Below are 27,988 nucleotides of genomic sequence, written 5' to 3'. Positions count from 1 at the left end.
AGTACCTTGCGCTTTTTATCCCGTGAGCGACTCCTCTTTTTGACCCTCTCCTCCTCCTTCTCTTTGCGCTCCTGCTCTAACTGGGCTTCTAAATCCTTGTTCTTGCGGAGATGTTTGGCCGCTTGTGCCATGGCGCTGGTAGTGGGGGTCTGGACGGCGTTGTCGTGTCCAGATCTTACAGCGGCGGTCTGCGAGGCGACGGTGCCGGGACTTCTACCTGGTGCGGGCCAACACTAGCGCTGCTGCGTGCTCCTCTGTGGCCCTGCAGAGTCTGCGAGCGTGCTCATCCTCTGCCTCCTCCTCCTCCTCCTCTTCAGCAGTGCAGTCACACACACACTGGCAGTCCTCAGCCGTCTGCTATGGGATCCTACTGCAGCGAAGCTCTCTTCTCTCTCCCTCTCTCTCTCCTCTCTCCAATGCTTGCACACTCTCCCGCTCTCTCACTTCCTCTGTTCAATTTTCTGCTGCTCCTCTCTCTGGTCTCCCTCCTTCCCTGTGCAGAAGAAGAGGGATAATCACAGTGAACAAACAGGTCTTCCTTCTTTTTCAGTTGTTTCCTTTCTCTACATATCCCCTTCTTTAACATGCTGTTAAACTGCTTCGACCCCCGCCTCCTCCCTCCCGTCCCATCACCAAAGATTAAAAAGGGATAAACTGACAGTCAGTTGAGAAATAGCTTGAGCAGCTTTACATCAAAGTCAGCTCACATTGCATTGATTTTGTTTCCTTTTCCTGTATTTAATTTCTCAGTATCACATATTCCTGCTGTGTGTCCATCTGTGTAGGATCGCGAGGCTGCACAGGGAACCCATCATCACCACAGCCAATCACACCATCACTCACTCACTCACTCACTCACTCACTCACTCACTCACTCTCTCTCTCTTTCTCACACACACCAAGATACCAGAGGAAATAAAAATAACAAAAATCTAAAACATGCATGAGGAAAAAAAGCTGCCTCTTACGCGTTCACCCCACACACACACCTCCTCCACCCTCTTTGCTCCCTCCTCCCTCTCTACCGTTCAGGCGCTGCAGCAGACGGGATTGGTACCCATGCAAGGATGTTGGTGCAGTGTGCTTGTGTATATTACAGTGAGGCGGGCTGGCAGCGAGAAATGGCTACTCCATGTCACTAACTGGTCGTCTATGGTAAAGCGCAATACAGGAACATCATCGAATGCATTGCGTCATTGACTTCTTTTTCTGGTTTCCTTCCTTCCCCTGATTTACTCTTCTAGTTTTGTTTACAATAAAAGACAAAGGGTCATATAAATGTCTTAAAGTATAAATGCCTTCTGTGTCAAGGGATCATGTACATTGTATGTGTTGATATGTACACAGTAAGAAAGTGGTGTATAGGAAAAGAGGTGCTAATGGAGTCGGCACCTGTTTACTGGTATTGCTCTGCCTCTCTCCTCTCCCCTCCCTTCCCTCTTTCCTCCTCCCTGTGAAACTGCTGACGCAGGCAAAAAAGATCCTTTAACATCTCTATTTGCCCGGCTCACTATACATCATACATACAGCTCACACTGATACTGTAGACACACAAACAGACACACATAGTCCAAGCACATGCCAGCACATGTGCTTCAATGCAAACACACACCAAGCTGGTAAATGGCTGTTATTATTATGACTATTCTGCAGCCACATCTGAGTTCGAGGTTATTCTACAGTACCCCATTAGAAAATGTATAAAAGAGCCAAGACATTATTACTCACTACTATTAAAGTATTTATCAGTCTTTTCCAACGGTCATCATATGACTTGTGATTGAATGAAAGGTGTTCTTCCAGGAGGAAAATGATCGACTCCCTCTCTTTATTATTTAATGGCAAAATGATGTAACAAACTTAAGATTGTCCCCATTTTTTTTAGCTATTCCTCATGAATTTCACTACTTATCTGCTACTGCCTCCAGTCCATATCTGTGTACTTACAGAGATTTGTCCGCAACCGTTTTTCCTCTGCTCTCCTGCCAAGGCTTCCCCTGATCTGATAGCAGCTCTCTCTCTATACTGCAGCATACTAATGAATAGGGCTGGTGATATTGCCTTCTGCCTGCAATGCTACTACACAAATCACTTGCTCATGTGGCCTGGCTATGACACAAACAAACACAAATACTGATGGGCTGACAGCTCCGTGGCAGGAGATCCATCACAATGTTGAACCTCTGGGGAATGTTCCGAAATGACTCACCAGCAGGACAGACTGCACTGGTAATAAGGAGGTTTTTGCTTAGCCAACTAGATTGGTCTTGTGAAGCTATAATCTTGCTGAGCTAATGGATGGGCTATTTTGCATTGGACTTCAACACAGCCGGTGGAAGCACTTGTAGGTTTACAATCATTTGGGGCTTAGCCTGGACAGATCCTACAGCGACTAGGGCGTGACGCGTCCCACGTCCTTTATATATTGACAATCTGTCTTTCTGAAGGTTTAAGCCACAACGTTACATAGTCAAAAAAGACACATTATGAGAACACCCAAGTTAAACAACCTTCCGATGGAGGTCTTCTCGACAGCCTATCAGATAGCTTAGATAGCTGCCGGAGGTTTTCTTCGATGCACTACGCAAGTTTATCTCAAGCACTGACTGTTTGCAACTATGTTACCATGTGTCAATAATGTAGCTTATGCTAAATAAGATGCACGTTAAGGCTCCATACTGAAGTGAATGGAAACGGATGGATAAAAAGTCTGTCTAAAAACATATGGCATGCTTTAATAAATAAAAAGCCTGCCAAGACATTACATTTAAACATCCTGACATTTTTAATAGATGTCTATCATGCAACCTGACAATAACTACTGCAACCAACAACCTTTAACCAGAAGATCAATCAACAGCAGTATATCTATATCAGAAGTGATATACAGGAATGAAACACTAATCTGAAGTTCAAAATTAATTAACCCGTTTCACTTTTTTGCAAGTGTGATTTACAGCACAGGATATTTTTCTCTCGTGTTCATTTTGACACATTTGTAATGCAACCACTTGCCAGAACTTGGCAGGACTTGCAAATTCTATCATTAAATATGGCATTGCCACCCTTAGAGATCGGTATGTAAACAGTGGTCAGAAATCGCCCCGAAATTTTGATCATATTACATAGTAAATTAAGTTTTCCCAATTGTAATGGAACTTTAGATTGTTGGACATTTTCCATTTCTCTGAGTATATGGCATAAAACTAAAGATTGTGCAATATGACTACAGCTCCAAGGGACTGTTTCACGAAAGCAATGAAGAATAAAATTTAAGTAGATGTTAAATGTTGGCGAAGTCATTTTTCACAAACAGCACTGTGGTGAGTTTCTCTCCTTAACATGTAGTAAAGACAACAAAATCATTGTCATACACATTTTCTGTTAAAATATAAGGTAAAACGTGCAAAACCACTGGAATGGATCTTATAAAACACACACAAGCTTATTTTTGTGTTTCTGAGTGCACCCATTGTAAAAGGACTGTCCCTGGGGTGGTCCTCCCTGGGACACAAAGGGACAGGTTGTGCGGACCTGGGGGGAGAAAGAAGCACACAGCTCTTGCCCGGGCTTTCTTCAGTGTGACGGCCAGCACCCGCCAGCACATTAAGCGCTCCAGTGCTCCTCTAAAAACAGTGAACGGGACATGACAGAGCCCCACACATACACACACACACACACACAAACAAATTCACAGTGAAAAGAGACAGGAGAAACAGCCCATTCAACACATGGAAGCTTACAGTACGTAACCTCGCTATGCAACCCCAGACACTCAGTCATGTAACAGTTCAAGTGAAGCCAGATTCAGTGACATGCCTCCACTTAAAACTAACAGAAATGGTTTGCTGGAGGCAGGTAGATGCTAAAATCCACATACAGCAGTTCAAGAGTGTGTTAACAAGTGACAGGACTGAGTCCTTGGACTGGACTTTCTTGCCAGTCAATCTTGAAAGTCAATGTCAGTACTACACTAATTTACACCCACGCCACAGGTGAACTCTTGGGATAATATTCTCATTTCCTGCTCTAATTTAGTCATTCTCCACATTGGGGACAGGTCACAGGGACGTGCAGGTCCGGAGAATATTCTTCATTCAAACACTTCATTAGATCAGAGTTAGTCATAATGACAGGAAAGCTAATAATGCATCTTATTGCTTTGGATCACTCATATTTACACAGCAGCAGCTCATGTACAAAACTGTGCTACTGGTTTTCACTATGCTGCTCATGTTGAATCCATCTCAACATTTCTAATACAGAGCGTCTCCAGTGTGTTTGCTGGCAGTGGTCCAGTGAGTTACAGTATTCTGCAAGCCTGTGCCACATCCTCTGCACCATCAACTATGGCTTATAGCTGAGTTATTTTAGCAGCAGCGTTAGTCACTATCAGCCAAAATGAGATGAGGGAATGATCAAAAATCCTTCCTGTGTTTGTGCTATTACAAACACTGTGGACCATTTTATGATTTCATTTTATGAGTTCAAGTGGATCAAAGGATCATAATACTGCCCTTTTAACCACGTGAAACAGATTATGGGTGGTCATCAAAGAAGATCAATAGAAAAGGCAAGAAACATCAAGCAGCTAATAACAGAAGTCAGACATCACCCTCTACTGATTAATATGAGGTACTGCGACAAAGAGGATCAAACATTTGCTGCATAGGTCAACAGTCAGAAATTAAAAGTCTTGTAATATTCTGCAGCTAAAATCTAATTATTTAGGGTGCTTTGACCAAAATGTTAAACTAAAATTTAAAAGAACCAACCTCAGTCAGTGAAATCTAACAGGACAAACATGCTGAGCCTGAGACAACAAGTGTGGCAGAAACCAGACTAATACATAAAACTGATTAAACTGTGGAGTATATATTGTAGGTGACTGTTACAATATTGTGAGGAAACAGACACACACACAGCAACACTGCACTGCAGCACACAATCAACTCAGAGTAACACCACAGGACTGCACAGTCATTAAGACATAATAACATGTCCATATTAACACAATCAAAACTTATTCTGTCTGAAAACTAGCAGGAAATCTGCAGCTAATTAGTGCTAAAATATGTAAAGAGTGGACATTTGATGAACAGATAATTGACTTGACAGGACAGTGCTGGTAAAGAATTCATCATGTAATTTATTGATGAAACAAAAATGACAAACACTGCCTGATTTCAGTTTGTCAAGGATTTCATGGATTATTTATGGATTTGTTTCTTGTAGATGTGTGTGAAACTGGGTATTATTGTTTAACCTGTTAAGTCCTGTATGTGTCCTTAAGGGAGCAGTGTGAAGGATTTAGTGGCATCTAGTGGTTAGGTTGCAGATTGCAACCTACTGAACACCCTACATTTCTTCCAACCATGCAAGAGAATCTATGGGGTCCATGTAACTTGTGTTTGATGTGTTTGGCTTGTCCTTTCTGGGCTGCTGTATAAACATGGCAGTGCAACATGAGTGCATCGGTGCGTATCAAAACATGCATTGCACTACGAGTACCCAGATGATGCACTCAAAACAATCCAAAAATTGGTCACCATCTCGGCTATGTAGTGAAAAGGGAGAGACCATCGTGGTCAAGACTTTCATATTAAAGGAGTCTGAGGAAGCTGCAGCTTAACACCACACAAAAGTGTTTATTTCTCAGTAAGTAGCACCATGCTGCTGCTGGACTCAAGCCATCAGTGTGTTTATTGTGCGTGTTAAAAAGAAGAGTACACATTCATTTCTGGGGAAAATAATTAAAGGTGCAGATATGTTGGCAGTTGATGCATTCAAAATGGTGTGCGATTTGAGACACTATCCTAATGAAATTCAAATACTACACAAGTAAGAGTACATAATATGCAAGATACTATACGCGAGTGTACTAAGGGAAGTACGTCATTTGGAACACAGCCTTAGTTTCAAGTGATACACTAATGAAAACGTTCATATAAATATTATAATATCATATTATTTTTGCTAATTCAGATACCTGAAAGGATCCTTTAGAAAGATCTCTCTCTCTCACACACACACACTCCCTCTCCCGCTCCCTACTGGATCTCGCACCAGCAGGGAGAACAGTGATTGGGAAAGCCATATGGCAGGTAACAAACCAAGGGCAGGCTTCGTTTCCACACTGTGTCGTGGCTCAGGCATCCTGCCACCTCATGTAAAGGCCTCATCTGATTCGGCTCTGTATTGAAGGGAAGTACTTAGACCAGAGATGAGTGTACATATGCCATGAGAGTTTCTGAAGCAGCGGCATTACCAGCTCTGTGGTGACAACAGCAGTTCAGAGTAGTCTCAGAGCTGCAAAGTCTGGAGTAAACATCAACAACACACCAACTGGTATTGACAATGGCCTTAGTCAGATTAACAATCATTACTGTTGTGGGCTGTGGCTCTATCAAAGCACAGCACAGCAGTGTGAAGGCAAAGCAATATTGTTTTCAATATTGCCTTTGTGGTGGTTGTAACAATTACATAATGGGCACTATCTTCTAACTGTGTCGGACTTCTTGATTGGAATGTATAAAAATGCTTAGAGTGTAATCCTTAAACCATTTAGGTGAGTACTGACAATAGCACAAACAGCAGAAGCTGTACCAAGTGTAGTGGAACTGCAATGAAAGCAAACAGTCACTGAAACCGAAAACTTGTCTTTCCTAAAATAGTCAGATAGAAGAACAGAGGCACTGTTTTATCTCCCACTACATCTTACCAACAAACTTCAGTCTGTGATTAAAACATCCAAAGAACAATTTTATAAAAGAAAAAATATCTAAGGAGTGACGCCATATCTAATGACCAAGACTCCTGTCAGTGCATTATTCTACATAGTTTCTGGCCGGTGAATAAATAATGGAAAGATAAAGACACAGGGGAGGCTGTGTACGGAACTTAAAACATAAAGCTACATCAGCTGAGGGGCATTTCTTCCGTTTACTTCTGCCATCTAGTGGTGTCATTGTGTACTGGAATTCACCACATGGGAAAGCTTTAACACTGAGGTGCCGAGCAATGCTATCTAAACCTAACTGATGGTCGACTGCTGGATAGAAACACCAATGTTACCGCACAACTCTGTCTACCTACTGTACATCTGAAGAAAAGCCTTCTGCTGGTTTTAGTACTTACTTTAAAAACTCAAAACTCCTAGTTGTAAAAAAAAAAAAGAATGTACATAGATAGCACTATAAATAAGTGCTTGGGTAGCGCACTCGTCCACATAGAGTACAGAACACTAGTCACCTTTCACCCTCAACAGCCGTCGCTATCATGGCCACATGGAGGAAGGAGAGGGACCACCAATTATTTTCAAACTGTGGCAGCTGAGGAAGCTGCAGCTGTTACGTAAAGCCACACTATATAAATACAATATAATGCCTGAAATTATTTAAATTGCTAAAAGATGTTAATGATTCTGCCTATTGATTCAATACTCTAATGACAATTCAAATGTTTTGTTTTTTTAAGAGAAAATACACCACATCATGAACTGTATATATAAATTTAAGTCTTGAGTAACAAACTGCAGCATCATTATTTTAAACAGGACTTTTTCTTTGACCGTGTTTTTACCGTGCAGTACTGCAGACCCTCATCACGCTCCTGCTCTGAGTGATATGAAACTGAAACCGCGGGTTTCTGACCGACAGCTCAGGTGACGCGCTCGTAACTATCAGCAGGTTAATGGTAACTTTAATTGTTAATCCATGTTCTTATTCAGTTGACTGTGTGTGCAGCTGCAGGCTGATTACATACTGAAGCACTGACACGTGAACTTCCAACTTGTCGTAAACTTTCATCTCTCCACCTATATGCGACGGACTTTCTCCACAGATTATTCGTGTTTTCAACCTTTAAATGCAAACAATTGTCAACATTGACTGCAGTGACGAGGAACGTCTCTTTTGTACGTTTATTCTCTCCGCCGCTGCCTGCAGAGCAGGCGGGTCTCTGTGTCTGACGGTCTGCTGCAGCGGGGACAGACAGCTGTCCCCCTCCGCTCGCTCCCGACACGGATCTTGCATCATCCTCTCGGACAAATTAATATGTAAATAAAAAATGCGAAAATGGGTCTCCAAATATACCTGGGCGGCCGTCAATTTTCCCGAGCGGGTGATATAAGCAACAAACAGGATGAATACTTTATAGGCTAAAATATCAACGTCACAATCAATTTTCTCATCATCTTGAATTTATGTTCTATACTAGCTTGAATGAATTGAACTTGAGTGGTGTCGGTGTGGGTTTCGCTCAGCAAAAGCAAAAAAAAAAAATCAACAAGAGTGAAAAGAGCAAAGAGAGAGAATTAAAAGAAGAAAGGAAATGGAACAGGAAGTGCAGAGGAGGCCGGTGTCACCCCAGCAGTTGAGACCTGTCCTCCACTCACAGGTGGCAAACCAACACCATAAAACACTCCCTGCTCACATGCTTATTGGGGTCAGAGCCCGCTTATCTCTGGAACTTGTTGATATTAATCTGGAACAAATATTAGACATGTCCCTGTAGTTTGATTCAGTTTAGTTACATTAAAGCAAAACACAAGAACATCTGGTAATATTGTTTCAAACCTAGGAACCGCAGAAAGCAAGAGTAATTACTGGTTTATCTTTTACAAGGTGAAACCAGAGCCAAAAAAGACGGTGACTCCCCTTGTGACATCCAGCTAGTCCTTACTTTGTCCCAATCTGTTCCTTTGGACGTACAGCCCGCCTCCTCCCACCCGTCTCCTATTCTTTCCTCCAAATTAGGCGTCCCTGCCAATCAATTTGATCGCCATGACAACATTTCTCATGACACCCCCTCCAAACACCGCCACTGCTGCCACCACCCACTCCTATAAACAAAAACAAAACAGAAAAAGAGGCTGAATTCCGACAGCTCAGGATTGATGAGGGGGAGCCCTGTCAAAGGCCAGAGATTAGATTAGGACTCAAGCGAACACACACACACACACACACACACACACACACACACACACACACACACACACACACACACACACACACACACACACACACACACACACACACACACACACACCACAGCTCTGAGGCAGCAGGTGCTTTTGGTTAAACCTTAATTACATGATCTCTGATTTCTCTAATTGATATGGTAATGACTATGTAATTAATGCAAAAGCAGAAATACCAGCAGCTTTCCTAATGAATGGATTTATTTGATTAGATATCCCTCTGCATATTTATGCATGCTGGTATACAGAGGACAGCAAGACATACAAAATGGTTGTTTGTGGTTGTTGTCACAATGTTGCTACTGCGGCCATGCCATGACTACGACACTGACAGAATTTAAGCAACAGATACCAAGGTTAACAGAAATGCAACAAATCATAGAGATAAATACTGCAAATAAAGAGGTACAATACATGCGTTGTTTCGCACAGAGCAGATGACTCTAGTAAAAAGACCAGTGAAGACTGAAAGAAAAGAAAAATCAAGCCCCGCTTTCACAGGTAGGTGGCGCTATGGGGCTGCCTAATAAACACAGGAGCCACAGTTGGCATGAATGAAAGTGATCATGAACAGCACACTTTGAAATCGTAAAATTACAACAACAAAAAAGAAGTTGCCATTATGAGCTTGAGGACGTAACAGGTCAACTGACTGCTCTGCTGAGTGTTTTAAACACAAACTGAACTATACCTTCATCATTAGAAAAGGGTCAACTGTGACCACTAGATGCTGCTGCAATTTCTTTCTGGCTCAGCAGCACTCATGTATGCAGAGAGGGGAGCGGATATTTGGGGAAAGATTACAGTATGAAAAGTCACCTTCTGGGGAATGAGAAATCATTAATCCTGCTTACATGGAAACATCCCCACTGCTCACTGCCTTTGATATATGTCTCCATGTGTCTTCTCTTCTTTTTGTGAGATATCTAGAGGGATGTTGCATGGGAAAGTCAAGTGAAAGCACATGTGGGCCCTCACCAGGTGTGAAGAGCAGAGACCACACGTTTCTTCATCCTTCTCTGAGGCATGACCACACCACTCCTCTGACAGCTGAACTGGATACAATCACACTTTTCTGTCATATTTAGTCAAAAAATGTTCCACTATCATTTCGTCTTGCTCGTATTTTATAAACTAAATAAATAAACATTGCATTGGCATTATGGAAGGCTAATGTCACCTGTTTAAAACAGTGAAAATGATTTAATCCTATAAACTGCTTCACTGCAGGAAATTAGGGTAAAGGGCAAATATACCCGAAGAAATCTCCAAGTGTCCCTAAAACTGTGATGAAGGGGGAAAAAAAAAAAAATTGCTCCCAACAATGTGTCACAATGTCTCAAAAAGGTTAACAAACCCAAATACGAGGTGATTCGGCATTTATCAGGGACTTCTCCCACTACTTACGCTGACACGTCGTTCAGCGCAGTCTGGACGCTAAACGCTCTACAGTCCTCAGCGGACTCTAATTCCCGCGCAATTGCCGCTCGCTACGTCTTCATCTCACGTGAGCCGCGCGCTCTTCGCGTATCTCACGCTTCACTGATCTTAAAGTGACAGCGCGACCAAAAATAAAAGAAGCAGCCGTCGCTGATTTAGCTGCACGTCAGATCATATCTATCAGGGACAGTCCCAACAAACCTCCCTGCCCCTACATCACACGTAAGGATGACTGCACTTCTTACTTTTCTTTTTATTTACATCTGTTCAAAAGTTAATCTGGCCGCATTTCACTTCAGCAATTTAGTAATTGGCTACTAGTAACTAGTACTGTTAGGTACTGTGCTCCTTAAATTGTGTAAATGCCCCAATTTTTTTTTTGACAGTTGGGGAAAAAGTTTCCCCAAATATTTTTTTTTTTTAATTTCCTACACTGACTCAGGTGATGTCACAACACATGAGACGATTAAAAATGAGCGTGTTAGCTGTTTATTCTCGGCCTAGCTGCCGTAGCTGCAGGGCGTAGGGGTAGTTGTGAAAACATTGATCAGAACGACAGAGAAACACAAAATAAAACATTTCAAGAGCTTGGTCGCTGATTTAGCTGCACGTCAGATCATATCTATGAGGGGCAGTACCAACAAACCTTCCTGCCCCTACATCACCTGGCTACATTCTCCCCTGCTACAAGTCAACGTCCTCAGTGACGTCCTGCCTTTTTATTGTTCCCTGAAGCTTTGAAGTATAGAGAACCATGCCAGCTAACAGCTGGGAGAGTACGTCAGGAGTAAGAGACACAGCATTGCAAGATGATCGAGGCAAGTTAAATGGGTTTTGGTTGAGCCCTGCTGTTTTTCTCTGACTCCTGCATGGAGGGGGTATAGATGTGTCAACTCTAACATTTCCCTCCTTTCTTTTCCTTGGAGTAGTCACAGGCCTCACCTCCAAATCCTCAGTAGGTGAGCTGGGTCTCTTTGACGTGGGCTGAGGACAGGGCACTGGTTTCTTCTCCAGGTCAACGTCAGGGTCACGTATCTCCGGCCCAAGTAGATCCACACCATCAGCCACATTAACCAGGTGACTCTCCAATCCCTCAGTCAGCTCCAGATTATCACGTTCCGGAGTTGCTGGATAACAGACTTCTTCCACCAATACAAACTCTGGATCAGAGGACTCAGTTTTAGACTCTGGACTTAAAGTAAGTTCCTTTTCTTTTGTCTCTTGAAAGGTGGGTTTCCTCCATCTGCTCCAAAACTCTCCCACTACACTAAGTGTCAGATCTGACGCTTGAAACTTCTGAAGTTCTGCTTTAGAGTATCCTGGCAATGTGGGTGTGTTATCCTGAGCTACCTTACTCGTTGCTGTCTTACTCGCCTCAGATGCACATAGCTGCTTGACCCTACCACACTCAATCCCTGCTGCAACTAAATCTGGTTCATCAGCTGCTGGTTGCCGGGAGAGTGCATGAGCTGCAGAATTGCACCTACCAGGGCGATACTTCACATCAAAATCAAATACGGCCAGCTGAGCGACCCATCACTGTTGAATAGCCCCTCAGTTGGCAGTAGAAAGGTGACACAGGAGGTTATTATCCTAAACTTTTCTGTGACCGTGCACTTTAGCGCGAAGAGCTCCAACTTCACACTGTTGTAATTTTGGTCATTTTTCTCGGCCCCTCTTAGCCACAAACTTGCATAAACAATGACTTTTCACCCCCCCCCCCCCCTTGTTCCTGGTACAGGACTGCACATACACCTAGACTGCTAGCATCTGTCTCTAGAATAAAAGGGAGGTTAAAGTCGGCATAGCCGAGTGTGGGGGCGCTGGTCAGCTTCTCCTTTAGGAGCTCACAAGCCTGTAGACACTGTGGCGTCCAGGCTGACCTGAACAACTCATTACTCCTGGCCTTGCTGCTCTCTTTGATACAAGCATTTACAACATTGTGAAGGGGCCCTGCAATTTGGGAGAAACCCTCAATTAACCTCCTGTAGTAACTGCAAAAGCCCCAAAACAACCATAGCTCTTTCACAGTACTGGGGATGGTCCACTTTTTCACTGCACTTACCTTGTCAGGGTCTGTGCCAATACCTTGAGCTGAAACTTGGTGGCCAAGAAACCTGACCTCTGGCTGGAGAAAATGGCACTTCTCCATTTTGACTTTTGTATGTGCAGCAACCTGATGGTATCCGCTGGCGAGGTCGATTGTCGAAGAAGAACTTTGCGCCACTCGGACCGTCCAAACTTTCATCAATGCGTGGCAGTGGAAATGCGTCACGCCTGGTCTTCGAGTTCAGCCTCCTGTAGTCAACACACGTTCTTAAACTTCCACCAGACTTGAGCACCAAAACAATAGGTGAGGCATAGGAGCTTGAACTCTCTTAAATCACTCCTTTTCTCAGCAATTCAGAAATATGTTCCCTGACCTCCTTGTACTGAATTAGGTGGAATGCACCGGTAAGGTTGGTAAACTGGTGTCTCGCCCACCACAGGGATTTCACGCTTCACCTTCTCAGTGTATCTCGTCTGCATACTTCACCAGAAGCTCTTCTAGTTCAGCCTGCTGTTCTGGTGTACCTCCCGGATGTAGTCTCTTTAGTAGGCTCTGTACATCACTGTCACATCCATGATCATCCTTCCGGTTAATAGTCACCTCCTCATGGTTAGCGGTGATGCGCTGAAACTTCCCCTCATTGGGTTCACCCTCAACACGCTGACACTGGCCGAGGATACCTAACCTAGTCTTTGGGGACAACCACACATCCTCCGGTGAGAGGTTGGCAACTTGGACTGGGAACACCTGACTGTTGGCTGGCACCACCGTTGGGAAAACAATCAACCATCCAGGCAGTGGTGTAGGCCCTGGCTTGAGCAGCGTGCTGGTATCACCGCCAGACGAACTGCCGAGTCCCCTTGCATAAACTGTGGCAATGGCTGAAGCGGGTAGATGCACTGTGCGTTTTCCTGCCACACGGACCGTAGACACTTTTCCAACAAGTTCGGCCTCCTGCAGTCGATGGAAAGCTTCTCTCCAATCAGAATCCAGCTCCCCTGTAGAGCTGTGTCAAACTCCGACAGTACCAGCCGTCTACATTGTTTGGCGATATTCATCCCAATAATGCCAGGTGGAGATGACTCTGGTCCCTCGGTTTAACCATCTTTGATTATTAAGAAACCACACTCTGGAATGGTAAGTCCCATCACTTGTATATCTAACTTAACATAGCCTAAATGGGGAAGTGGTAACTTGTTGGCTGCTGTTATTTTAAGCCATTTATCTGTACAATGCATTTGTTCATCTTCTCCACGGCGCTTTCTGTCAAAGTGCTTACATTACTGCCCGTGTCCAGTAAGCACCTAAGCAGAACTCCGCCAATCTGGATGTCTACCTCAGAGCATTTTCCTACAGCACGTTCTAGAAAACGCTCTTTGGTTAGGATGTCCTGTAAGCCGTTTGACTTGCCTCGCACTGCCCGGCTCAGAGCAATGGAGGTCTCCCGTTTCCCTGAACCGCAGGTCTAGGGTTAGCATTAGAAGGTCTTCCCGAGTCTCGTGGTTTAGTTCAATGTCTGGCCAAGTGCCCGACCCCCCCACACTGCAGACAAATTGGCCGACCGTCATCAATATACTTAGGTTTGATTTTAAGTCTAACACTTTTGGTTCCCTTCCCTGAACTAGCATTTTCTATTGTGAGGTCACGGACTGCATTGGTTAGCTCATCAATAGCTTCCTGCAGAATGGTTGTCAAGTCGGTCTGTCCATTACTGGTCGAGTTTGCTTTTTCTGAAACCTCATCTGGGCCACCGCCCACTGCATTTCTGTTTTCGGTCTTCAATCGTCCACATCATTGCCTCTTCTCGTACATCAAACAGGCTTGAGTCAGGCTTCCCCTCTAATAAGCCGACGCAATTCACGCCTGAGGGCGGAGTCACGTACACCTTCAATGAACTGGTCTCCACGTGCTAGCTGTACATCAACTACGATGTTAGGAGATTGTTGAAGAGCAGAATTAAGCAGCTGTGCGAGCGCATGTGAAAAATCCCGCAAGTCTTCCCCATCTGACTGCCTGCGCGCATAGAAAGCATGCAACAGTTGTTGAGTTGTGCGCCTCTCTCTGAACGCTTCCCTCGGGTATGAAAACAGATCACTGGATTGCTTAACCTGTCCACCCACACGTAACCTAACCTCCTCTAGAGCTGACCCCTTTAACGGAGAGGACAACGTCTACCTGTTCCTCCCCACGTAGGCCCCTTGCTCTCTTCGCCCGCTCCACCTCTTCTATAAACTCATCAACGGTGTGAACATCTTTCCCTGGTTCACCACTAAAAAAGGTGGAATTTGTTTTTCTCCTGGAATGTAAAAAAAAAAGAAGAAAATAGACCCTGAACATCACCCAGATTAGCATTATTTGACATTACAGCATCGTGTTTTCTACCCATTCCCCAAATCTGTGACTGCAGTTGTACCAAAGGGTTACCTCCCTCATCAGACATGGAGGCAGCTGGGTCGACCTCATAACCGCCGGGCCCGGCCCTTGGAGCAGCCGCACCCTCTTCCTCTTCTGACATTTTAAACTGTCCCCTTCAGTGTCCTTACCTCAGCAAGAGAACAGTCACGACCAGTTGCGATGCCTCTCAGTCCGGCAGTCTCTCAGAAGGCGACGTCCAGCAGTCCCCTCCTCCCGCAATCTACGGCGACGATGCAGGCGTCCCTCTCGTCCTGGAGCACCAGCCAGGTGCCACCCTGCTGCACCTGGGACACCTCACGCCAGTCGTCACACCCTCTGATCCCGGAGCTGGAGTCTTCTTAGCCACTACTATTGTTTCTATAGGTACTATCCCCGTCCAACTATGACCTCAAAATTAACCGCGGATCCCACTTCTGATACCAAAATTAGTGTGGCCTGGTTAAAAGCATGAGACTGTTCACCAAAATAAATTAATATTTTATGTGGGTCTTTTATTTCCCCCATTGCACTCTTGGAGCACAGCGTTAATTTGGCAATTTTTTTAAAGTACAGAACAATGGCCGTGACGGCGAAATTAAACAATTGCTTTTCACTCAATTATAACAACAATATAACAGGAACGACAACACTACTTTGAGGAAACGCTATATTAAAAAGCTCCATAGATAATAACAGTAGTGGGTTCCTCCTGTCAAGCAGAAACAGAGAACCGCCGCATCCGTCTCCTGCTGTTCAACTCGCAAATATGCGATATGTACATAACATTAACTTCTACAGGGACACAAACATTTTCAAAGAAAATAATTAACTCACGGCTGCCTACGTGCTGGGACTCACACACCCGGAACTCATGGCCGCTTTCGTCTCCCCTCTAAACGTGGCGGACGCGTACAACTTAACACAATGTCTCAAAACAGTTAACAAACCCAAATACGAGGTGATCCGGCATTTATCCGGGACTTCTCCCACTACTTACGCTGACACGTCGTTCAGCGCAGTCTGGACGCTGAACGCTCTACAGTCCTCAGCGGACTCTAATTCCCGCGCAATTGCCGCTCGCTACGTCTTCATCTCACGTGAGCCGCGCGCTCTTCGCGTATCTCACGCGCCACTGATCTTAAAGTGACAGCGCGACCAAAAATAAAAGAAGCAGCCGTCGCTGATTTAGCTGCACGTCAGATCATATCTATCAGGGACAGTCCCAACAAACCTCCCTGCCCCTACATCACACGTAAGGATGACTGCACTTCTTACTTTTCTTTTTATTTACATCTGTTCAAAAGTTAATCTGGCCGCATTTCACTTCAGCAATTTAGTAATTGGCTACTAGTAACTAGTACTGTTAGGTACTGTGCTCCTTAAATTGTGTAAATGCCCCAATTTTTTTTTTGACAGTTGGGGAAAAAGTTTCCCCAAATAGTTTTTTTTTAAATTTCCTACACTGACTCAGGTGATGTCACAACACATGAGACGATTAAAAATGAGCGTGTTAGCTGTTTATTCTCGGCCTAGCTGCCGTAGCTGCAGGGCGTAGGGGTAGTTGTGAAAACATTGATCAGAACGACAGAGAAACACAAAATAAAACATTTCAAGAGCTTGGTTTTGGATAGGCAGCCATAAAATCCTGTTTGGTGACCTGCATATTTCAGTGGTTTGGAGAAACAGACAGGAGAGAAGTTAATCCCATTAATGAATGGTGGCGCCCTAGTTGGTTAACTAACTTACCTCTGAATAATGTGTTTCTTACGGGGCCACTCGGGCCACAGTTGATGGATGGCCTTACAGAAGCCGGGTCAATTAGCCAGGCTGGATTTCCCTCCATGTCGGCTGCAGACAGCAATGGGAGAGCTCCCACCTCTGTCACGGGGCCGACCAGTAATTAATCACCAGCGTGAGGCCTTCTCACCTCACAGCCGTGCGCACATACAGCCAATACAGTACGTTTGGTCCAAATTACATCCCCACTCCTCTAATCTGGCTAATTGTCAATATTATACCCAGAGGAGGCGCGAGATCTTGACATAAAACGCTGCCCTACCTACAAACAGATCTATCCAACAGTTCCTTCTGCACATTTTACCAAACTGATGTTTAGTTAATCTACTAACGAGGTACACAATAAATAAATAACAATTTTAACAATAACAGACGTGTATTTGGTTCAGTCCTGCTTTCCTGTCTGCATCTAGCCTAAATAATGTTACACTAACTTTACAATACTGTTGGCTTAGCTGTAAAAAAAATTTTTTTAAAAAGAGTGCAAAGTGAACACAGACAAATTCAGATGATGAAACAACAGAGCTTCGAAAGCAGTTTAAATCCTACCCTGCAAGTAGTACATGCAGTCTGGGAGCAGCAAGCTAACATTAGGATCACCGTGAGCAGTGATGAGCTTGTTGATGTAACATTCACCAACAATAACAGCTAAAGCTTCAATTGTAACGCAGAACATAAGGTTCATCTTACTCATTATGAATAACATTGTTGTTTGTCCTCCAAAAAATGTGTAGTGCTTGCTGAATTAATGACATCAACTATTCAATCGGATAAAACAACCTTCTGTTTCTTAAGAGTTCATGTGAGAAAGCAGCTGAAGTCACCACCTGTTGTCAAATGTCAGTCACGACTTCCCGTATCCGTTCAAATTAAACGCTCTCCTTTCAAATTAAAAGTCCTCTTGCGTTTCATATGCGGTCCAACCATGTGCTAGGTTTTGACCTTTCACATACAGTCTATGGTTTTGACATAGGCTTGTTACACTAATAATTAAATTGTTGTCCCCTTGATAAAATAATTTGAAAATGTGAACATCAACAGTATCTTTTTTTTCACCATAGAAATTTATAGTGTAATACTTTATGTTTTGCTCATATCCGCCTGTATGCACACCATGTGAAGAAGGGGATAACTAGCACTTTTTGAATTCTTTAAGGCGCAGTCTGGTGCAAATGTCAACAAAAGAGTAGAGACGAATACAAAAAAAAAAAAATAGCCTACAGATTTGGAATGTCTTGGTATCCGTCCAAAATGTACTGCCAGGTATTTTTAAGGACCGTGCACCACCACCAACTGTTAATAATTTATTTAATGGAAACTTTTGCACAAACTAAGTTATGATTAGAAAAACACAACATACAGCATTTCTATGTCCAACTATCTTTATTAATGGACTTAAAATCAGTGTGATAAAATGAATGATGGCCCTGAGAATTTATCTAAATAGTCAATCATGAATTCAAATTTGGTTGGATCGAATTTTCAAAGCAAGATCAGAAACAGAATGCGAGCTTCAGAAGAGGAACATACATATAATGACTTTGAAAATCGAATTCCTCTTGGAAGCCTCAGTCTAGTTGCACCACTCTCAACATAAAGCTGTCTCTCTCTCACACGCATAAACACAGGTACACAAAGCACAGATTGAGAGGCAGCGACAGAGACGTCACTCTGTGTTCACAGAACATACTCCTGTGGTCTGGACAAAAGCAGGAAACTGACAGATGAGGTTTGTGTCTGGGGGCGGGGGAGCTATGTGTTGCTGCTTCTGAGCATGTGTGTGTGCTTATGTATCTGTGCATGTATGCATGTCTGAGTGTGTGTGTGTGTGTGTGTGTGTGTGTGTGTGTGTGTGTGTGTGTGTGTGTGTGTGTGTGTGTGTGTGTGTATATGTGTGTGCGTGCGTACGTGTGTGTGTGTGTAGGCCACAATGTGAATGCACATGTGTGAGTTTACGTGTGGATATATATGTGTGTATTTTGTTGGGGGGGTGGTCTCATGGGGCAGCTCTGTGTCTGTCCCATCTGCCACCCCACTCTACTGACACCCAAGGGAATGGCAGAAGGGGTGGGGGATTCATTTTGGAAAAAGGAATCGGGGTCCAGTGGTCTAATGGGCAACAATGCCGGTTTTTCTGGCGGGCCAAAGGCAAAGGACACTGGCTGGGTGTTTGGAAGCCAATCTACCAATCTATTTGACAAAACAGTGGGCCACCCCTGTCAAGCTCTGTCTCAGCCTGCCTAATAAGGCACGCACACCCCTGAAATTATGCCTCAAATGAGAAAGGGGGGCACTGTATTTTATACGATGCACACAGACGCTACACACACCCGGGGCTAATGTCAGTCTAATGCATGGCCATGCTGTGGCCGGAGGGCTAATTGGGTATATAAACACAAACACATCCCTTGAGAGGGAAGAGGGAAAGGGTGTGTTTTGTGCTCCCTCTATTGTAAGGAAGACAACACTGTAACTTAAACATGAGGTGCATCAGTACTTTAGCAGTATCGATAATGAAAGATGACATGGTTGTGCCCTCATAGCAGCTAGATGTTCTTTTGAAGCTGTGCATGCAGTGTGATTTGCAGTGACTTGGTGCCAGGTGGCATTTCATATCCTGTCTTTATCCAAACTGTGATCAGAAAACAGTAAATGGCACCGCTGCACTCACAACAACAGCAACAACTAAACCGTCATGTGGAAGAGGAGCATATGGCTCCTGCACCACTGGGCAGAAGGAGCACTCAGCAAGATGAATGCTGAGGTGCTGGCGACAAAGCTGACTTTAACTTGTCAAATTAACAGCATATCAAAGGAAAGAGCGAGGGGGAGATGAGGAGGAAGAGCTACTTGATGGTGACACAGACTGCACAGTGACAAACAGTGAGTTGCTGTTGAGGTCAGATCACAGACACTGTCAGATGTTTCGAAGTCCGCACGTCTCTCACTGTCACTGAACAGAGTTGTTAAAACCCAGTTGGTCCACACAGAATGTGTATCCTACAAACACAGGCGCAGCACATGCAGATATGCATCCACTGGGTGCTACCCTACCCCCTCACTGCTTTGAGGGCTATGTTAATGAAACAGTTGCTGTTTCCTGGCATAACATTAATTACCCGATCAAAACAGAGTGGGTAATTAACTGCCCTTCTTTACCAGTGCTAATTACATTAAAAGAGAAGGGCCATTTCAAGGGAGCAAAAGAGAGGAGAGAAAGAAAGAAGGGATGAAGCAGTACCAAACAAAGACTGAAAAAACAAGGCAGTAGTGAGGCGCATGCCTATGCCAGTGTGTGTGTGTGTGTGTGTGTGTGTGTGTGTGTGTGTGTGTGTGTGTGTGTGTGTGTGTGTGTGTGTGTGTGTGTGTGTGTGTGTGTGTGTGTGTTGTAAGAGAGAGAAAGAGACAGAGAGGAGGAGGCCGCGTTGGAGGGAGACTCATGTGGTTCTCACTTGGGCCCCCAGAGGCTTGGTCCTCAGAGAAAAGCAGGCTTATTGGAGAGAAGAGAGATGGGAGGGGGGTGTTGTTTATCTTGACATGCTCTACTCAGTCTTTAACGCTCGCATCACAATTAAGATGCTGCGGCTCATCAGCTATGTATACAAAGCAGTGTAACAAGCCGCACGAGCACACAGGTGATGGGCACAGTCAAAAATAGATCCAGCACAACCTTGAGATGAGGAGCCTTGTAGAAAAATCTTAATGTCCAGGCAATTATCAGATGATACAGTGTGTGTGTGTAACGGTGTGAATTCTGTTTGTGCACACATGGGAAAAAAGAAGCCAGCAAGACAATTTGCAATTTAATGGAATCTAAGCTCTAAAACAACTTAAATCAGAATCATTGATTTTTTTTTTCTTATTTGTTTTATTTGGAGCACAAAATATAATTACACCTTGAAATATACAAATCACATTTGCACCATTTTTTTGTATTGTTTCAAAGAAAGATGGCTTCAAAAAAAAACATAATATTAAATTGCTAATAATTTTTAAATAAATAAAATTAACCAAACTCTAAAAACAAATTTGCAAATGTCATCTACTCTTTGTGTTCTTTGTTTTCACGTCCTGAGAATGCAGTTTGTGTTGTGATGACTAAAATCAATAATAGCAGTTGCAACAGGATGATAAGGGTTAATGAACACATAATTTTCTTATGAGCAATTGTGCTTTTATCTACTGTACTGCATAGTGACTAAAGACCTGTACTGGGTTGACACAGTTCAAATGAAACTGTAAAATCTATAAGTCATGATTTTAAATTTGCAATGTGGAATGCAAAAGGATCAGGGCAGTGGTGTAAGAAAGGCATGCATTTTAAGTAAAATTAAAAAGGATAAGGCTAACTAACATTTTCCTTTACACAAGGACAATAACCTTTAACTGTGGGCATAACACATATATTCTGTTATGCAAGAACCTGCAAACTGGAGATATTTTATTCCAAAAAACTGAATTTATGTTCTCCACTGGAAAAGCCATTCCTTATGATCATTTATCAAATTAATTGGCAATTGTTGAGATAACTTGTCAGTAACAGTTGAAAAAAGAACCACTTTATAAAAACACGTTTATATTATTCCCTAAACTAACTATAATAAGTTAAATTGCTTGTTCTTAAATAAATCAATATATGAATTCATTTAGTAATAACCCTTGAGACAAAGAGTTCTCCCTTGAAAAACCACAGAGATCAGAACATAAAATAAAGGGCCCATTTTTCTGGAATGTAAATTGTCTTCAAAAAGTCTACTACAAAAGAAGCTCTCGCTAACTCACAGACAGTGTACACACATGCCATTTAATGTGTCCATACACAGACAAAGAAGCACTCTGCTTTTTAGAGCTGCAACATTTGATCAGAGTTGTCTGTCATCCATCAACGTTGAGAGCTCTCACAGTGCATCCTGTGAGTCTCTGGCCAGGGTTTGGGCAGGTGTTTGAAAAATGGAATACTGCATGTGATAGTAGGCCGGAGGTCAATACAGACGCTTTTGAAGCTTGAGGTGAAATTACAACGAGTTTTCCTCTGTTTCCTTTCAGATGCTTCATTATACACACACACACACTCACTCAGCGGTAAACTGTCCAGTTTGGTGCTGTTTGCTAAGGAGCATTGTCTGTCTGTAGTTGTGGGTGGAGAATTCTCCTCTGCATCTGGAGTAGATGGCTGGTCTTTGGACATTTTCATACCCCGTCCTGTTCATCCAAGCGGATGAGAAAGGGACTAAGAAATGGCACGGGGACGGGAGTCAGGGAGGAAATTTATACGTGTTTGCTAACGATCAATTTTCCATCCTCCCCGTCCCCTCAGTGCCAAAAGAGGGGCTAAGTGAAGCAGAGGCCTGGGGTAGATTGGGATGGGTGCTTTGCTACATCGGGTGAACAACCAGGCCCGTCATCGCTGGAGAGAAAAAAATATACAAAATCTATGATTCTAATCAATCATGTCTTTCATTATTGAACATCCAGCAACTGTTTCTGTTTTGTTCAGTCATAGCTTTCGAGTTAGTTAGTACATGGGGTTAGACTGCATTCGTAAGTTCAGACAGGGGGGTCAGATAGTGAGTTGGATGACTACCTCTGAAGCTGTTCCCCCCTGAGGCAGGGCAGGCAGGGGAGGGAGAGCCCTGGGGCCTGAGGACAGGAGCAAAAGCACTCTTCTGTTTAGCAGCAGACGGAAAAGAGGAGAAAGGCAAGAGAGATGACGAAGAGCTGGAGCTTCCTGGTATAGTGGGGCTGGAGGGCATTACTGTGGAACAGAGAACAACAGTCAACCTTCTGAAAATCTGAACAAAATTACTGTTACTATTACTGGTCTGAAAATCACAACAGAATTAGCATTTTGAAGTTTATTAACACTTATACACATTTAGACAGTATTAAAGGTCTTACAGTAAGGAGAGCCTGTGGGGGAGGCACTGCTGAAACCGGGAGATCCAGGAACTCCTAGACTTGTCATGGGAACTGTCCCGTAGCCTCCGGTCATTCCTCCGCTGCCGCCATAGCTGGACTGCTGGGGAGTGGAGGCTGATGGGTAACCCCTTGGAGACAAACTGCTGGAATTTCGAATGTAACCTGGAGGAAATATGAAAATGTTAGGTCAGATCTGAGCTTCATTAGTGGAAAATCAAAAGAAGGGGAATAGTTTATGGCTCATTTTGCTCACCTTGGCTGCTCTGTCCTGGCTCTCCGATGCTAACACCTAACTGAGAGGGATAGGAGCCCAGGCCCATGACGCTGCCGTGGGCTGGTGAGCTGGGCAGTGCCTGCAGCTGACTGTGAGGACGGGGAACACTGTAGAGTGCTTCGGCAATGTCAGCTGCACGTTTCAGCAGCATGTCCTAAAGCAGAACAAATCAAATGGCCAGGAATAAGTCAGTCTCATGTAGTAAGATGGTGCAGATTTTTGACGCTGCCAATAAACAGCGATGCACTAATTAATTTATAAACTGAGAGTGTGTAAACTACACCAATTAGACCATTAAATACAAACTACAGCATCATCAGTACAGCTGACAAGTGTTCTCAATTTATCTGTGAGCTGATAATCAGTTGGCAAAACATCCATTTGGCTGCCACAAACTAAAAGTGCAGCACAATGTTTGCACATTGTTTTTATATCAGACAACATGGCCAATGACTGCCATGCATATGGTAGCTCAGTCAAACCTTGGATGATGAAGCTTTTTGAAATACACACTGCAAATCTTTTCAAAACAATCCAAAACTGTATCATTATTTAACAAAGAAGAGAAACAACAGGAGAACCAGAGCCTGTTTGAAAGAAGGAAGCAAATGCTCTGAAAAATGGTCAACAGTAATGCACAGTATTCACTATTAATATGGGTAAAATATGCAATATCACAGCTGAACTCTTTCAAATATCTTCTTCCATTTAGGAAATATCATTTTAGACTATTAATATGTCATTTTTAATCAATTAGGACAGTTTACTAAATGTTCTTCTCATTACCTGATTACTGTGTGGATTTCCGTACAGAGCCTCCACAAGATCTGCTGCTCTTTTCAATAGTATCTCCTGCAAAGAACAGTATTTATTACATTAATATCTTAATAACATGTACAATTTCTTGAAAAATAATCATAAGCACGGTAAGATCATTCATTAAAGAGTCTCTCACCTTGGCTAGTTTCTCTGGGTCACCAGGATGCCGAGGAATTACTTTTTGAAGACGTTGAAAACCATAGTCTATAGTTGGCTCATTAAGGGCTGAATTTTTTTTTTTTTAAAGAAAGAGACATTAGTCACAATTCTTGAAAAACCTCATATTTAAAATTCCTCAAACTGTGAATAACAAAAAGAGCACAGCCATTTATCTAAATACCCGTGTAGATGAAGCGTCCAGGCGCCCCTTTGCAGAATTGCTTAGATTTATAAGACAGTGTGACCTCCACGACCCCAGGGATGTGTCGAGGAGGTGTTTGGACCCGGATAGCGTGTGGTGTGATCAGCTGAAGATAAAGAACAGAAATTGTCATAAAACAGCACCGCCTCCTGCTGCCTTGTAAATATTTAGGCTAACGCAATACCATGGAAAGATGAATTTGTGTAGACTTCCCATAAATCAACCGGATAATGTATTTAATCTCAAAATATGTTTTAGATGGTACCATCATTAGTGAGATGTTCTGAGGACAACTCTTACCTCACTCCACACCAGCATGCTTCCAAACACCACCTGCAGCCCGTCAAAAAAGTTCTCCCCAATGACTATGACCATGGCCCCGCCGGTGGTCCAGCCCTCACTGGGACTAATGGCTTTGATACATGGGGTAGCTAAACAGGACAGCAAAGCATGATTTACTCCAAGGCGTTCAATACGGGATGTAAAACAGTTAAAAAAAAAGGGGGAGAGGATAAAGCATGGTTGTAGTGTGTTGAAAATATCTTTAGTTTGGGGTTGTGTAAAACAAGCTCAAAGACAAAGTTCAAAGCAAAACCAAAAAGTTAAAAAGGTGGCATTATTTAATGGCATCTTCAGCTAAATTTCATAAATGATGTGTCTTTTAACCACGGAAAATTCAACAAACGGATCACGACAACCATGGAGAGCACATTATTTGAAGTAAAACGCCCAAAACAAATGTAGGTCAAGAAGTCACATGACCGCAGTGTGATATACACAACACTGAGAGAAAAAAAAAACTCTGATAAATAAAGTACAGAACAAATATACAAGTAACAGTCCTGCATTTGAGTCTTACTTAAGTAAAAAAAAAAAAAAAAAAGTGGTGTATTGTGTAAAAAGGAGAATGGCCCATGCCAGAGTTGTATCTCTGACATGTATTCGACCCTAGAACTTAAGTAAATATTCTCTGTTACCTTCCACCACTGCAAATCCAAATGTGATGTGTGTTTCATGGCAAAGAGGATTTATTGACCTGAAACTGCAAACTCACCTTGACTTACTTTTAATTTTGTTCTTCATGCAATATTGATTAAATATAAGATATTACAGACAGTAAAAATATCTTATGTTATAATACTTTATGACAAGTGGACAAGTGTTTAATTAATGCACCGGTTCGCTGGTTGTGTTTGATATATCATGGTGATTATGAACGGACATTAGGCAACTCGAGTAGCTCCTGTTATAGTTTGTTCTTTGGAAAAGTATGTCCTCTGTTTCTGAGTGTGAGTGATGAAGTAGACATGTAATGGAAGAAAAGGGTAAATGAGGTGTGAAACTGTAGTTTTATTGTCTTACCATATTCCATTGTATTCTCGACAGATTCGCCTGGCTCCAGTCTGCGAGCTCTCCGACCGTGTTTTGAGTTGTTGTGGACAAACATGTTGTCAGACACGGCTAGGACATGGCCGTCTACACTCACAGTGCTGGACAAGACCACCTGAAAGAGAGGAAAAGGGCCAAGAGGAAGATACATGAGTGTAGGTGCACTACTTGGACAGCACGCTGTGAATCACAATCTCCGGTTACAGCAGTAAAATCCCTGAGCAACAATTTGTTTCAGGGTACAGATGATAGTAATATTTCTCAATAGGTAATGTGACATCCCCGGAATATCCATAATATGTCTGCAGTCTGGGGATGACACTGCTCACACACCCCTCCACTCTTCCATCAGGTCTCCATATGGCCTCTCCTCTGCCTCTTGCCTAACTTTTTGATTCATACAGCATGCAGCAGGCTCATCGTTGTCTACTCTTGATCCTTCAATGACACCAAACATATGGACCAAATCTCCCATTTTAGCCGGCCGTTAAAGTTGCAGATGATATATAGTGGCCCTAATTTGATTTTCTGGCCGCAGCCTGTGTGTCCCTTCTAACATCTGCCTCACATGGATGACACACATATAATTAAGTAGAGGATACTCGTGCACTTTTCTCTTTGGATATTTATGAGTGTTGATGTGAAACTATTTCTGAAAGGGATAATGAGTTTTTGTGTGTGTTTAAGAACATGTTTTGAGAGTTAAAGGGAATGGGTCAGTGAAAAAAAATTATTTTAATTAAATACTAAACCCTAAATATTTTATAATACGTGTATTTTTAGACAATCAGACAGCAAAGATAACTCCCACTTTCTTTTAAATAAACACATGGCAGTAACTTTGCAGGTGAAGAAACATAAGAAAAAAAAAAGAGAAAAAGCACATGTTCTATAGGTGGTGGAAAGGGAGGGGAACCTAAAGGAAAATAACTGTAAATTATCGATCAAGCTGCAGACTCCTGTCCAGCTCTGATCACCTTTTAACCCAGAGATGAGAGTGTTGGAGCGCCTGTGCGCTCATAACTTCTCAGCATGTGTCACATCACAGGAGTTAAAGAAAACATGGTGGAAGACAGGGGGAGCACGAAGAAGGGAAAGGGACAGAGTGTTTGCTGGGAGAAGGAAAATGCCAGACAGAGGCCGCTAGTGCTGAAAGACAGCAAAGGAAGTGAGGCGGGAGTGTCCCCTGTGACCACTTCCTGGGTCACGGAGCATGACCTCCTCCATCTGGAGCCAATCACTCAATTCTTGACAACTTCCTGAAACACCTCAACCTATTTCCTGCACCCCAGCACCCCCATGACCAAATCTCCCACATATCTAACTCCTTTCGTTTGTCTTTCCGTCTCTTTGACGCCTTATTGATTTTTAACTTTCACCTTTAGCTCCCCACTTGATCTCCATCAGAAAACTTTTGCAGAGCTTTTCCATTTGATAGTTTATGATATAAAAGCTTCAAGGAAGCAGACTGGATACAAAATTTGATATTTTTTAATGAAAGTGATGAAAAGGAAATTAGAGGATGTGAAGGAGATATGTTTTTTTTGTGTTTTTTTTACTGTTTTTCCAGTCTCCATTCTCTCTTTCTGCTCACACACAAGCACCCACTCACACACATGCTTTTCCCCCTCCTTATCTATTTGTACCTGAAATCTTCTCATGTCCCTCGGGTTTCCTGCTGTCTTCAGACAATTCTGGTTACATTTCAGGAAAAACTTCAAGAAAAACCTGCAAAGGTAAATAAAAGGACACATGTTCGTACATTAGCAAATCACATGAAAGAATAATCTATGTAATTATTTGCTACCCTGCAACACACTAGCAGTCAAAAGGAGACATTAATTATTTTTCAGACAGGTCTTGTGTGTGTATCAGTGTGTGTATGTGTATGTGTATGTGTATGTGTATGTGTATGTGTATGTGTGCACATCTGATTACAGTTCTGACATCAATCCCAGCTGTTTAGTTTAGTATTAAAGTCAATGTTATTACACTTTAAATCAAGTAATGAGATTTTGAAGCACAGTCCAGTGAAAGGAGCTACTGTGTTTCAAAGTAAACTGGAGACAGTGATGTATGCCAGGGGACTCAGGGGAACATGGTATCCCGCAATGCCGTATTTGAACCCCCACAAGGGAATGGAGAGGGAAACGAAGTAGAGACAACTACAGAGAGAGTGAAATGAGGAGGTGGAAAGAGGAAGGTAGTGATAGAGGCACAAGCGTTGGTATGGACATGAATTTTGTTTTCAACTGTGTGTATCTCATTACGTATGTGAGTTTGCTTTTGACTGTGATAGACTGTGGAGACACAGAAAAGGAGAGCGAGACAGAGAGGTGCTGATAGCCTCTGCTACACCAAAGAAAACCTGAGAGAAAGGTGGAATAAATAGGAGAAAGGGAGACTACGGAGAGAGACTCCAAATCCCAGGTGTACACAGTTCGGCAACACATCCCACTGCCATGGCAACGCAGCTCTGCCGCAATCCCAAAGTCCCCATGCTGAGAGGCAAAGACAGCGGATGGGAAAGAGAAGGCAGAAACAAGAACACATTCCATCACTGAA

General features: G+C 43.1%; 3 protein-coding genes across 6 annotated transcripts in view; all 3 read right to left on the bottom strand.

The window, feature by feature from the left end:
• The window catches only part of ank1a (ankyrin 1, erythrocytic a), an 88,978-nt gene extending 88,579 nt beyond the window's left edge, over positions 1-399 (bottom strand). Inside the window, exon 1 of the mRNA XM_069721532.1 lies at positions 6-399. Coding sequence (XP_069577633.1) covers positions 6-131 — 126 coding nt within the window. The 5' untranslated portion in view covers positions 132-399. The remainder of the gene's footprint in view (positions 1-5) is intronic.
• The window catches only part of LOC138634537 (eosinophil peroxidase-like), an 86,289-nt gene that overhangs the window by 26,354 nt on the left and 31,947 nt on the right, over positions 1-27,988 (bottom strand). The window lies entirely within an intron of this gene.
• Positions 20,547-27,988, bottom strand: part of ebf2 (EBF transcription factor 2) — a 29,471-nt gene continuing 22,029 nt past the window's right edge. For 2 of the 4 annotated variants that reach the window (XM_069721558.1, XM_069721560.1), the window contains exons 7-16: positions 27,070-27,151; positions 25,397-25,538; positions 24,335-24,465; positions 24,014-24,140; positions 23,810-23,898; positions 23,641-23,706; positions 22,834-23,008; positions 22,560-22,742; positions 22,246-22,416; positions 20,547-22,068 (exon numbers count right to left, since the gene is read on the bottom strand). In XM_069721558.1, the coding sequence (XP_069577659.1) occupies positions 22,037-22,068; positions 22,246-22,416; positions 22,560-22,742; positions 22,834-23,008; positions 23,641-23,706; positions 23,810-23,898; positions 24,014-24,140; positions 24,335-24,465; positions 25,397-25,538; positions 27,070-27,151 (1,198 nt within the window). In that variant the 3' untranslated portion in view covers positions 20,547-22,036. Of the gene's footprint in view, positions 22,417-22,559; positions 22,743-22,833; positions 23,009-23,640; positions 23,707-23,809; positions 23,899-24,013; positions 24,141-24,334; positions 24,466-25,396; positions 25,539-27,069; positions 27,152-27,988 lie in introns of all 4 variants that reach the window. The other 2 variants (XM_069721556.1, XM_069721557.1) reach the window with 1 other exon arrangement.

The sequence above is a fragment of the Brachyistius frenatus genome, unplaced genomic scaffold, assembly GCF_029030835.1.
Source record: "Brachyistius frenatus isolate BFR_SWC_R1_liver_20210118 unplaced genomic scaffold, ASM2903083v1 Contig_267, whole genome shotgun sequence".
Classification (NCBI taxonomy): domain Eukaryota; kingdom Metazoa; phylum Chordata; class Actinopteri; family Embiotocidae; genus Brachyistius; species Brachyistius frenatus.
The sequence above is the reverse complement of the archived record's forward strand: the minus strand, read 5'-3'. Positions and strand labels throughout refer to the sequence as shown.